Consider the following 13,284-nt stretch of genomic DNA (forward strand, 5'->3'; position numbering starts at 1 on the left):
AGGTAAGCACTTGGTAGCGTTTTGTCACATAAGAATTGAGCGTCCATGTTTCACATTTATCTTAGGGCAAGAGCAGCATCTTGGTTGTTTTGACATTTTGAGAGCAGTAAAGGTTCTACCTACTAAATATACCATTTGTAATGATAACATTGCAGGATAGAATAGTAAAATACATTTGTTTATTGATTTGTAACTAAAGCCATGGTCTAATAGCACACATTCATGTGTCTATTGCTGACATGGAGATCACATAGTTGACTGTTATATTTTCGGGAAGTTAGAATATAGTGGGAAATATTCCTGCATTTCACTAAATATACCTAGATAATGATGTAAGACACGATGGGCAAAATTTTACCATCCTGTCCATGGAGGGTTTTGTGGCGGGTGGGAGTGGAGAATGTAGCAGGAGCCAAAAAATTGGAAACCCACCAGTGTAAAAATAGTTTGCAGTTCTCCTGATGGCAGGTTAATAGCGGGTCAAGTATCCCGGTGACTAGTGGCGTGAACACCGTTTTCATTCATTACCATCTTATGAATGCTCATTAAATTAGTTGCTCGCCGGAATTACATGCCGGCTTCTAATCTTGAGTCACACCAGCAGGAAATCACATCGGTCTGAATCGCATTTGAAGAAGATTGGTGTGCACTGGTTGGACCTCACTTCACTCGTGACTTCAAGGTGAGTACAGCATATATATCTACCTGTCACAGCGCTGCGCCAGCCTCGTGATGCCAATGGAATGCCACATTGCAGCGGTTGTAGAGGTTGCTCCTGGTGAGTGCCTTCGTAATCACAAGGACACCACTGTGCAGTGGTACTTGGGCAGGGCTCAGTTTTCAGACAGAGGCCAGTATTGCAAACGGTGGTTTGTGGGGTTGGTCTGCTCCAGGTGGGTGCCACTGTTGTCCAGAAAGACACCAGTGTGCAACAAGACAGGGCTGAGCATTTGGAGATCAGCATTTCGACTGGGGTGGGGGCAGTGGGAGGGGAACACACCAGGGCCGGGGGGGTACTGAAGGGAAGAAAGACTTTGCAAGGGGTTGGGGGGCTAAGGGGGAACACATGAGGGACAAAGGAGAAGGAAGGCTTTGCAAGGAGTTGGGGGAAGGGGGAATAATGGAAGGCATAGAGGAAACCGAGGGGCGGGAAGCTGGAGCTCGACAAGGGAAACTGAAATGCTGACAAACAAGGGATGAATAGGATACCACATGTATGAATGGGAGGGATGCACTCAGATTCTGGAATAGGAAAGGGGGCTTTGTTAATGTGGCACAAGAGGGATGGGTCCCAAGGACACTCATGGTGGGGGTGGTTGGGAAGGGAGATGGTGTAGTCTTCAGTCATGAGGGCAGTGGGGAACTCTGACAGTCAAAGTCCTTGATCTAGGGCTTGCAGCTTGCAGTCAGAGAGTAGAGACACTCCTGGGGCTTTGTGGTCAGGAGTCTGAGAGTAGAGACAGTCCTGAGGCTCTGAACCTCACAGTCAAGAGTCAGAGAGCTGAGACAGTCATGGGATGCTGCTGGCCATGCTACCGGAGTATTCATTGGGAGTACAGTGTACACCAGCTCCAGGGAGGGAAAAAGGCTATGTGTTCAATAGGAATAATGGGTAGCTTGTTGTGTAGGCTGTTTCACAGTTGCTGTCTATGGGCTTGTCTTTCTTTGTACTAGGCTGCAGATGGAATGGTAATGTTTATGGGAGGCATCTGCAGCCTGTATTTGGGGAATACGTAATAAAGGGGTGGTATGTGAAGCTTTCCTGAGGTGTTCTCCTTGGCACACAGCCTCTAGATGGGGAGGGAAGAGGTCAACATGGGGCATGGGCAGTGATGGGCTTAGGGGGGAGGATAGGAATGTCGACTGCAACAACTATGAGATCCAGTATTATTGGGGGAGGCTGGAGAATAACAGGGGGGATCTCTGCCTTCACTATATGGGATTCCAGGTAGATTTCTGGGATGCGGACAGTGAGAGAGAGAGCTTCAAAGCTAGTCTCGAAATAGTAGTACGGAACCACCATCTTGCTGTATCAGAGTTATGGCGCAGTTATAAATTGAAAGTAGAAGCAATTCTGAACAGGAGGGACCTGAGGCTGTGTGGGGGGAGTGCACTGCTGGACTAAGGGGCCCCTTCTGGGGGTGCATTCTAACTCATTGGTGCCGCAAGAGATAGCCATTAAAGCCGGTGCCTTCATCAGTGCTGAAAGAGGGATATTCAGGAGTCAATGGCTTAACATCTCAACATTAGCAGATAGAAATGTGAAATTTGGGAATGCAGACAATCATTAAGGAGGCACAGGTGTAGCATATATGGCATCCCACCAATGAAGGTCTGTCATGTGCTTTCTAGAATAGGCATTCATAATGGGCCGGAAGGTATCTTTAATTAGTATGCCAGATCAGAGATTGGAGCACTGAGCTAGGTTAGGTAGCTCAGTAATTCAAACCTTCTCCAGTCAGTGAGGGATTCAGATGTTAAGTCTCAGGGATGTCATCTTGGTCATCTTTGTGTGTGTTAGTGCCTTAGATACAAGGCTACATCAGCGATAAGTCAAGTAGGGCAGAAACCACTTTAGACTGTTACAGTTGCTATTTGTGAGCTTCATTATATTGACCCGTTAGTCATTAATGTGTTCAATCTTTTATTTCAGAAAGGAGGATAAAGCAATTATGGTGATATGAAAGTTTCTGTGACACACCCAGTGGTGATATGTGTCCCCTACTAATGGTTGTGTGAAATCCCTAAAGGGAGTAGCCCTTTGATTACATGATGCCATGATGAGAGTTTGTTATTGGAGTGAGTTGAAGGATGACTTACCCTGGCCGAGCGGATGAGATCATTCATCCTCTTCCTACAATGTATGATGTTTCAGTTGCAGTGGCCATCCGCAGTGACCTCCTCTGCGATGGCCTCCCAGGCCACAGAGGTGAGGCTGGTATGCTTCCTGGAGCTGTCCTTGGGATATAGGACATCCCTATGTGTCTCCATTTCTCTTATCAAGGCCAGGAGAATGCCCTGTCTGAAGAGGGGTGCTGCCTTCTCCAGGATGGAAGACATCTCAGTAGGTTTCCTGGAGACAGGTCACCTGGAGAGCTGAGAGAGTGAGATGTGTGTGCTCGGCTGGCATTTAAATATGGCACCCGGGCCTTTGACCCTGGCAGGAAATGGCAGGGCGAATGAATCAGCTCCCAACCCACCAAGTGATTCAGAGAGATACTTGCCTGAACGTAGATAATGAGCTGGTAAGCACAGAATCGCACATGATTTCCCGCTATTCTGCACAGCAGGATACACACCGCAGAACCCACCCATCACCACACTTAGTTTGAAAACAGAAAATTCTGCCTAATAAGATTCATAGGAAATGTACAATAAGCAAGGTCTCTTTATGGAAATACTGATTGTCACTGAATCCAACACTGCTTACATTTATATTGTGCCTTTAATGTAATAAAGTGCTGTAAGATGCATATCTAGGTTGGATGGAGAAAACAAGTACAAAATACAAAATCCATCAGTGTCATTTTGAGATCTATTTTGATAGCTAGTTGAAAATGGCATTGATGGAATCCAGAAATCTAAAGCAATACAGAGGATGGAGAACAATTTTAAGATTATATTCTCATTTTTTTTAAAGAAGCAATGCTTGAAAAAAAGTTTGAATACTGCCATTCTGATGTAAAATCTATTCATTTTTGAAGGAGGGGGTGGGGGGAGCAAGGAAAGCTGGGCCAGTTTAAAAAAAAGATCAAGCGAATGTGTAGCATTAAGCTTTGAGTACTTCTACTGTGAGAAGTTTGAAACTATTTAAGTGCATTACCAGCATCATGTTAAGTGACTGAATTAAGATATTGCAGCTGTAAAGGAGATTACATGTTTATAGGACCTGAACATTTGACACTAAGGGGAGGGAAGAAACTCAGTTTCTAGCAAACCATCCATTTTGGGGTATGCATAACCCATGAACGACATAGAATTTGTTTGTAATCAGAGAGAGAGAGACAGCGATACAGAGAGAGACAGCGATACAGAGAGAGAGAGACAGAGAGAATATGGAATATTAAGATGTAGGAGTGGAATTTTACTGCTCCTCCGGCCAGCAGGATTTTCCGGTCCTGCCAAAGCCAATGGAGTTTTGATCGGTTTGCTGCATTTTTCGGCCGGCCCCTGCCATGATGGGGCTGTAAAATTCCGCCCTAATTTTCTGATTAGTTGGTTGGCAGGCGCAATATATTGTAATTATAAACTTGAATATGATAGCTCGCTTCTTTTCAGAAAGGGCACACAGGTTTGGTGTTTTTCATTAATGAAAATGAATCATTTTCATCAGAAATATCCCCCCGATCTGTATTCAGGGTTGAAGCTCTGATTCTGGTAGCCGCATTGCACCAATTTATGTACCAAGGAAGTCTTACTTGTTTCCACTTTCTTTCTCATTGTGATATAAAACTTTGAAAATAATTATTTTTGATCCTGATTCAGAAAGTAAATGTTTGTCATACTATGAAATAGAGCAACATCTTAATGGATATATATTCCATTGCCATCAGATAGATACATGGTATTTTGCAGAGAAGCTAAGGAATCTGGGAATACAGATACACATCATTAAAAATAGTTACGCAGATAAAAAGGCAAACGAGGCCTTTGTTTTTTTTTATTCATTCATGAGACTTGGGCTTCACTGGATGGGCCAGCATTTATTGCCCACCCCTAGCAGCCCTCGAGAGGGTAGTGGTGAGCTGCCTTCTTGAACCGCTGCAGTCCATGTGGTGTAGGTACACCCACAGTGCTGTTAGGAAGGAAACTCAAGGAGTTTCACCCAGCAACAGTGAAGGAACGATGATATGTTTCCAAGTCAGGATGGTGAGTGACTTGGAGGGAAACTTCAGGCGGTGAGTGTTCTTATCTGCCTGCTGCCCTTGTCCTTCAAGATGGTAGTGGTTGTGCGTTTGGAAGATGCTGCCTAAGGAGCCTTGGTGAATTCCTGCAGTGCATCTTGTAGATGATATACACTGCTGCTATTGTGCATCAGTGGTGGAGGGAGTGAATGTTCATGGATGTGGTGCCAATCAAGCGGGCTGCTTTGTTCTGGACGGTGTCAAGCTTCTTGAGTCTTGTGGGAGCTGATTTCATCCAGGCAAATAGGGAGTTTTCCATCACACTCCTGACTTGTGCTTTGTAGATGGTGGACTGGCCTTGGGGATTCAAGAGGTGAGTTACTCATCACAGGATTCTTGTAGCCACAGTATGCATATGGCTAGTCCAGTTCAGTTTGTGGCCAATGGTAACCCCCAGGATGTTGATAGTGGGGGATTCAGTGATGGTAATGCCATTGAACGTCAAGGGCGATGATTAGATTCTCTCTTGTTCGAGATGGTCATTGGCTGGCACTTCTATGGCACGGACTTATCATCCTAAGTCAGCTCATAGTATTGTCCAGGTCTTGCTGCATTTGGACATGGACTGCTTCAGTATCTGAGGAGTTACGAATGGTGCTGAACATTGTGCAATCATCAGCAAACATCCCCATTTCTAACCTTATGATGAAAGGAAGGTCATTGACGAAGCAGCTAAAGATGGTTGGGCTGAAGACACCACCCTGAGGAACTCCTGCAGTGATGTCCTGGAGCTGAGATGACTGACTTCCACCAACCACAACCATCTTCCTTTGTGCTAGATATGACTCCAATCAGTGGAGAGCTTTCCTCCGATTCCCATTGACTCCAGTTTTGCTAGGAGTCCTTGATGCCACACTCGGTCAAATGCTGCCTTGATGTCAAGGACAGTCACTTTTAACTCACCTCTTTTGTCATGTTTGAACCAAGGCTGTATTGAGGTTAGCAGCTGAGTGGCCCTGGCAGAACCAAAACTGGGCATCAGTGAGCAGGTTATTGCTAAGCAAGTGCCACTTGATAGCACTGCTGATGATCCTTTCCATTACTTTACTGATGGAGAGTAGACTGATAGGGTGGCAATTGGCCGGGTTGGATTTGTCCTGCTTATTATGTACAGGACATACTTGGGCAATTTTCCACATAGCTGGGTAGATACCAGTGTTGTAGCTGTACTGGAATGATTTGGCTAGGGGCGCGGCAAGTTCTCGAGCACAAGCCTTCAATACTATTGCCGGACTATTGTCAAGGCCCTTTGCACTATCCAGTGCCTTCAGCCGTTTCTTGATACCATGTGGAGTGAATTGAATTGACTAAAGATGGCAATATAGTTCCAAGTCAAAACAATGTACGGCTTGGATGGGAACCTGCAAGTGGTGATGTACCCAGGCATCTGTTCCCTTGTCCTTCTAGATGGTAGAGGTCACAGGTTTGGAAGGTACTGTTGAAGGAGGCCTGGTGAGTTGCTGTAGTGCATCTTGTACACGGTATACACTGCTGCCACTGTGTGTCATTGATGGAGGGAGTAAATGGATAAGCTGGTGAACAAGTAGGCTGCTTTCTCCTGGATGATGTCGAGCTTTTTGAGTGTTGTTGGAGCTGCACTCATGCAGGCAAGTGGAGAGTATGCCATCACACTCCTGACTTGTGCCTTGTAGATGGTGAACAGGCTTTGGGGAAGTCAGGAGGTCACAGAATTCCCATCTTCCAACCTGCTCTTGAAGCCACAATATTTATATGGCTGATACAATTAAATTGCTGATGAATGCTGATGGGGGATTCAGCGATGGCATGGAGAGATGGTTAGATTTTCTGTTGTTGAAAATGATCATTGCCTGGCACTTGTCTGGTGTGAATGTTATTGTGAAATATACAATTATTTTGCTTGAAATGAAATTTGGGCACTAGAAATTTTATTTACTTAGTAAAAATAAGGGCTGAAATTTTATGTAAATCCATTTTAAGTGAAAAGTTGATATTTTTTAAAATTTTTTAATGTAGATATTAGGCGTCTCGATTTTACACAATTTCTCACAGGTTTTCTTTTATGTAAACATGACACAAAGTAAGGTTGATGTATGCAGGGAGTGAACACTTCACATAGGGTTTTTAATGAATAAGTAGGCATTCCCCACTGCATATAACAGCATATGCAATTTTTCCCACTTTACGCAGTAAAATGACCTGAATGAAGCTGTCCAAACTTCTAATTAGCTATTTGCACCGTTAATTTAAGAACTACAGGACCAGTTAGAAATGGAATAATTTGGGCGGCTTCAGTCAATTGTTTTCCTAAATTCAATGGAACTTTTAAATGAGTAAGTGCTGCATTGCACATAATAGCCAGCATAATGTAATGATTCTTATGGTGATAACAAATGATTAGTGCCATTTGCCCAATATAGGGGATTGTCTGTGGCATGTAAGTGGCAGGGACTGTATATCAATTCAATATTGTATGCAAACTTTGTTTTATAGACATCAGCTATCATTGCACTCCCATGTTTTTGATTCATGATCAGATAAATGGATTCATAACTGTGACATTTATGAAGATGTATCATCTAATTTGTGGTTGACCTGTAGAGATCAACTGTAACCACAAGAGCTAATGATGTTTTATTGCTTAACATAGCATGTTCTGTTTTAATATTTAATAATTAAATACTTTGTCATTAAAATTATTATTACGTCTCTAATTTAACATTTTTGATTTGTTTCAGATTATTTTTGAGAGCTTATTCATTCTTGAGTTTTTAAATGACTTTTGTTTTTGGTTTGCTTTTGTGTCACAGGTGAAATGCCATCAGTATTGGCCAGATCCTCCAGAAGTATGCAAATATGGCAGCTTTCAGGTCACATGTCACTCAGAGGATTGTAGCATTGCCTACGTTTTCAGAGAAATGACACTTACTAACTTAGAGGTAGGAGTAACGCATTCCTAGATTCTAAAATCCAACAAATTGCCTTTTGCCTACTACTGCATTTTATCTCAGAATGTATTGCTTATTCCTTTGCTAAATCTCAGAGGATAAAAATAAAAGAAAAACAGCAAAAATGCCAAATTGTAAATAAAAACAAAAGATGCCAGCAATACACACCAAATCAATCAAAGTCTTTTGGGAAAAGAAAGGCAATTGTGTTATAAATTTGTGCCCTTCATTAGAGGGAAAACTAAGATGTCTTAACATAGCAGTGGTCTTACAAAACCATGTTTTCTTTAGAGTATTGGACTACATTTGATTTCATTATGTTGAATTTGAAAAAGAAATTGGATTACTTTGGAAACCATGGATTGATGAAATGGCAAGCTGCTGCCAATGAATGGCCTTTACAAAAAATGCAGGGAATTACACAGTTTGTTCCACTTTGTGCTCCCTCTGGTATTGACTCAGAAGTATCTTTTGTCTGTACAATTGACCAAATTCTAAAACAGTACAGGACCCTATTTTAACTCCAAGCCATAATTTAAATCCTACTGGGTAACTTCTCATCTAAAACAGATGGGCAATGGCAGAAAATTGCGTGGATAGGTGACCGTCATCAGGCAGGAGGCAGGACCGTCGTGCAGGGCCATTTTCAGGAAGGAGGGACTCCACAACAGTGGAGGCCTATGCTGTCATTGTGGAGCCTGGAGAAACACTCATATTCCTTCTGGTCTCATTAAGAAAATAGAAACAAAATTGCTGTTTGTGCCTCATCTGGCTACCTTCAAGAAGGAAAACTACAGACTACCAGTTAAAATTGACTTAATCAGAACACGATGTACAAATATATAAAAGGACTTTTTGGGTGTATGTCTTTGTCACCTCCTCAGAGCAGATTAAAATTTGGAACGACAAGTTTCTAACAGCTTTTCAATGGATAGGTAACCTAGGTGATTTTTAACTGCCTAACAGTCCAGTTTCTTCTGGGTCGATGGGATTAACTTTGTCCCTGTGTTGCTGCAAGCAAATATTGATATTAGTTATACCTGTAATACGTTGATATTCGAATTAATAAGTTTCACAGCAGCATAGTATAAATACTTCATGTTAGCTAATCGAAGCTTAACTTTTTTTAAAAATTAATTCATGCAACATGGAAGATGCTGGCTAGGCCAGATTTATTGCTCTTGAGAAAAGGTAAGCTGCTGCCTTGAATTGCTGCAGTCCACTGATTGATACACACAATGCTGCTAGGTAGGGAGTTCTAGGATTTTGACGCAGCGTCTATGAAGTAATGGTGTGTGACTTGGAGGGGAACTTGCAAGTGGTGTGTTGCCATATGCCTATTGCCCTTGTACTTCTAGACATTAGAAGTCATGGGGAAGGTGTTAAGAAGGCTTGGCAAGTTGCTACAGTCCACCTTGTAGATGCTAGAAACTACAGCCACAGGGAGTTGATGCCAGATGCAATACCAGTCAAGCAAGTTGCTTTGTCCTGAATTGTGTCAAGCTTCTTGACGGTTGCAAAAGCTACACTCATCCAGGAAAGTGGAGAGTATTCCATCATATTCCTGAAGTGTGTCATGTAGACAGTAGAGAGACGTTGGATAGTCAGGAATTCAATTACTAGGTGCAGGATCCACAATCTCTGGTCTGCACGTGTAGTCATAATATTATATAGTTGGTCCAGTTAAGTTTCTGATCAATAGTGACCCCAAGGCGTTGATGTTGCAGGATTCAGTAATGAATATAGCTGAGTGTCATGGGGACTTTCTCTTGTTGGAGATGGTCATTTTGTGCACCACACAAGTGCCAGGGCATGTCACTTGCTGCTTATCAACCAAAGGCTGAATGTTGTCCAGGTCTTTTTGCATGCAGACATTAACTGCTTCATTATTTGAGAAGTTGCAAATGGAACTGAATACTGTATAATCATCAACAAATACCCGCTAGTCTTAGGCTAGGAATCCTGCGACGAGTAACTCACCTCCTGACTCCCCAAAGCCTGTCCACCATCTACAAGGCACAAGTCAGGAGTATGATGGAATACTCCCACTTGCCTGGATGAGTGCAGCTCCCACAAGACTCAAGAAACTTGACATGGTCCAGGACAAAGCCACCCACTCGATTGGCATCACATCCACCACCAACACACTGTAGCAGCAGTGTATACCATCTACAAGACACACTGCAGGATTCACCAAGGCTCCTTAAATGGCACCTCCAAAACCCACAACCACTACCATCTAGAAGGACAAGGGCAGCAGATGATGGGAACACCACCACCTGGAAGTTCCCCTCCAAGTCACTCGCCATCCTGACTTGGAAATATATCACCGTTCATTCACTGTTGCTGGGTCAAAATCCTGTAACTCCCTAACAGCACTGTGCATGTACCTACATCATGAGGACTGCAGTGGTTCAAGATGACAGCTCACCATCACCTTCTCAAGGGCAACTAGGGCTAAACAACAAATTCTGGCCCAGCCAGCGAAGCCCACATCCCATGAATGAATAAACAAAAAAAAGATCTGACTTCATGATGGAGGCGTGAAGATGGTTGGGCCTAGAGTACTGTCCTAAGGCTGAGACGAGGCCTCTAAAACCATAACCACCTTCCTTTATGCTCTCTGGTGGAGAGTTTTCCCCCTGATTCCTATTGACTTTAGTTTTACTTGGGCTCCTTAATGCTACACTCGGTCAAATGCTGCCTTGATTGCAATGGCAGTCACTTTTACCTCACCTCTGGAATTCAGCCCTTCTGTCCATGTTTGGACCAAAGCTGTAATAAGTCCTGGAACCATGTGATCCTGGTGGAACCAAAACAATCCTTCACAATGTGAAGGATGAGGCATGTGGGGATAGGCCAGGGAGATTTGGGAATTGTGCATAACTGCAAAACAGAAAAGATTTACAAAGAATGAATTTTACATTTTACCTATCTTAAAAATGTTAAATAAAAATGAAACTTAAGTTTACAACTTCTAATTCACCAAAATAGAATCTCAGAAATTTGCAGCATAGAAAAAAGATCATTAAACCTGTCATATCTGTGCTGGCTCATTGATGGAGCAGTTTTGCTGTTTTTGTTCAATACCCTGTATCTCACCTTCAAGTAGCCCCCTTTGAAATTATTTATGAAATTAGATTTCTAACACCTTTCCAGATGGAGCATTCCAGACCCTGTCAACTCTCTGTGTAAAACATTCTTCTTAAGGTCTAACCAGTGATTTATTAAGTTCTAGCATGATCACTCTGCTTTTATATTATATTCCTTTATTTATAAACCTATAAACCCATATGCTTTTTTTTTAACCAGCTTATCAACTTGCCTTGCCACCTTGAGGGATTTGTGTATATGGACACCAAGCTCCCTGCTCATCTATTTTTTTTAAATTAATGCCATTTGTAGTATACTGTATTTCTACATTATTCCTCTCAGAATGATCACTTCATACATCTGTGCATTAATCTCTGTCTGCCATGTTTCTGCCCATTTAACTACCTTGATCTTGTCTACATCATCTTGAAATTTACAGCTATCCCTATCACTATCTGCTGCATTGCCAAGTTTTATGTCATCAGCAAACTTTAGGTCTTGAATTAAAAAGGTAAATCAATGTGTTTTTTTTAAGTTGCCATAATATTAAGTGTAAGGCCCAGATTTTCGTTCCCGGGTCAAGTTTGCTGAGTCAGGAGATTTCCTGGCTCGGCATTTCAGACATTTTAAAAATGCCTGCTGCAGGTAGGATTTTTGTTCCCAGAACGAATGTACAGGCTGCAGAGTGCCGAGGCGCACTGGACGCAAGGCTGTGCTCCAGCATAGTGCTGAAGGAATTAAAAAATAACAAAACAAAAAAATCCCTCCAGCCCTCACCCCTCAACCCCTTCACACTTCCAATGCCCAAATCATGCCAGCCTATGGCAGCCCATTCCCCTCTACCCACCCCTTATGCTATCTTAGTGTCCCTTTACTCACCTCATGCCCCTGTGCCAACTTAGTGCCCTCTACCAAGTCTCCATTTCCTCCATGCCCCATATGCCAACTTAGTACCTCTCTACCAACCCCCAATTTCCCCCATACTCCCTGTGCTAACTTAGTCCCCCTCTACCCACCCCCATTTGCCCCATACCAAGTCACTGCCAAACGATGCCTCCCACCCACCACCCTTTGCCCTTATCCCCTCCATGCCAACTCACCTAGTATCCTTGGATAGTTCCTTGACAGCTTTGACATTTCTTGGACAGATTTGACACTTTGACTGCTGGACAGCTCTTTTACAGATCCTTGACATCTGGACAGTTTCTTGACAGCTGGACAGATTTTAACAGGTTCTTGACAGCAGGACAGCTGTTTTACAGCTCCTTGACAACCAGCTGGTTCCTTGACAGCTGTAGAGCTCTTTTACAGTTCTTTGATAGCTGGACAGTTCCTTGACATAGACATCTCTTTGCCAGTTCCAATAAGTTTGTGCATGAAAAGTGCATCATCATGTTCACTCTTAACAATCCCAGACGGTATACCTTACCTCTCCCAGTAGATGCCTTACCTATCCCAAAGGATCCCAGGGCCCTATCCAAAGGGGTAACTTACCTCTCCAAAGGGGTATCCTAGCTAAGGAAACAAACCCACCAAGTTCAAACCTCCTCTTATCTGTTCTAATCTGAACACTCCAGATTCCGCACACCTGTTCTTCCAAAATTTCACAATAACGGTGACAGCTGGTGACTTAAATGGTCAGCTGCCTCCATGAATCAAGCATGCGTGACCTCTGGCCCGACTCCAGTCCCACACCCATGAGGGTGGGAAATGCCAGGTTCAAGGGCGGGTCTTAGAAATATTGGCCATTTCCTGGATTTTTGGCTTGACGGAAAGCTTCTTCATCATGGCAAAAATCTAGGCCTAAATATTACGTTTCTTAAAAATCCCTCAATTTAAAAACACTCAATGAGATGAATGTCTTCTGCATGTTTTGATAAAAGCAAACAATGTAAAAAGCAATTTAAAAGATGAGATTAAACCAATTGAGGATTGAGTGTCCACTATGGTCACACCAAATAGTTCCAGAGTCTGATCCTATAAGGGAAAGGTATATGAAATGAAATCGTTCACCACTTATGCCATTTTTCATGAAGAACAATAAGCTAAATATCACTTTGGTATATCTTAGAACACTTATATATCGTGAAAGAGGTTGTCTTTGAAACGGCTGTACTTTTTGCAGCTTATATTTTTGAAACAAAAAGCTAATCATCCATCTGTTTTAGGAGTCTAGAAGTGGTCTTTTCCATGGGGCTGGATTTTACACTGCCCTGCTGGAGGATTTAAAAACAGGGGGCACATAAAGCCCAGCAGGTGGATTTCCTGCCACCTGTCCCAACATATCTGAAATTTTAAAGGGGACTGTGCCATGCAGGAAGCTCAGCAGCTTTAGCTGCCCCAGCTGATGGCTGGTGTCA

General features: G+C 42.9%; 1 protein-coding gene across 5 annotated transcripts in view; it reads left to right on the forward strand.

Moving 5' to 3' along the window:
- Positions 1–13,284, forward strand: part of LOC121275931 (tyrosine-protein phosphatase non-receptor type 3-like) — a 305,875-nt gene that overhangs the window by 253,919 nt on the left and 38,672 nt on the right. For all 5 annotated transcript variants that reach the window (XM_041183799.1, XM_041183801.1, XM_041183803.1 and 2 more), the window contains one exon: positions 7,694–7,822. In XM_041183799.1, the coding sequence (XP_041039733.1) occupies positions 7,694–7,822 (129 nt within the window). The remainder of the gene's footprint in view (positions 1–7,693; positions 7,823–13,284) is intronic.

The sequence above is a fragment of the Carcharodon carcharias genome, chromosome 3 (genome assembly GCF_017639515.1).
Source record: "Carcharodon carcharias isolate sCarCar2 chromosome 3, sCarCar2.pri, whole genome shotgun sequence".
NCBI classification, from domain to species: Eukaryota; Metazoa; Chordata; class Chondrichthyes; order Lamniformes; family Lamnidae; genus Carcharodon; species Carcharodon carcharias.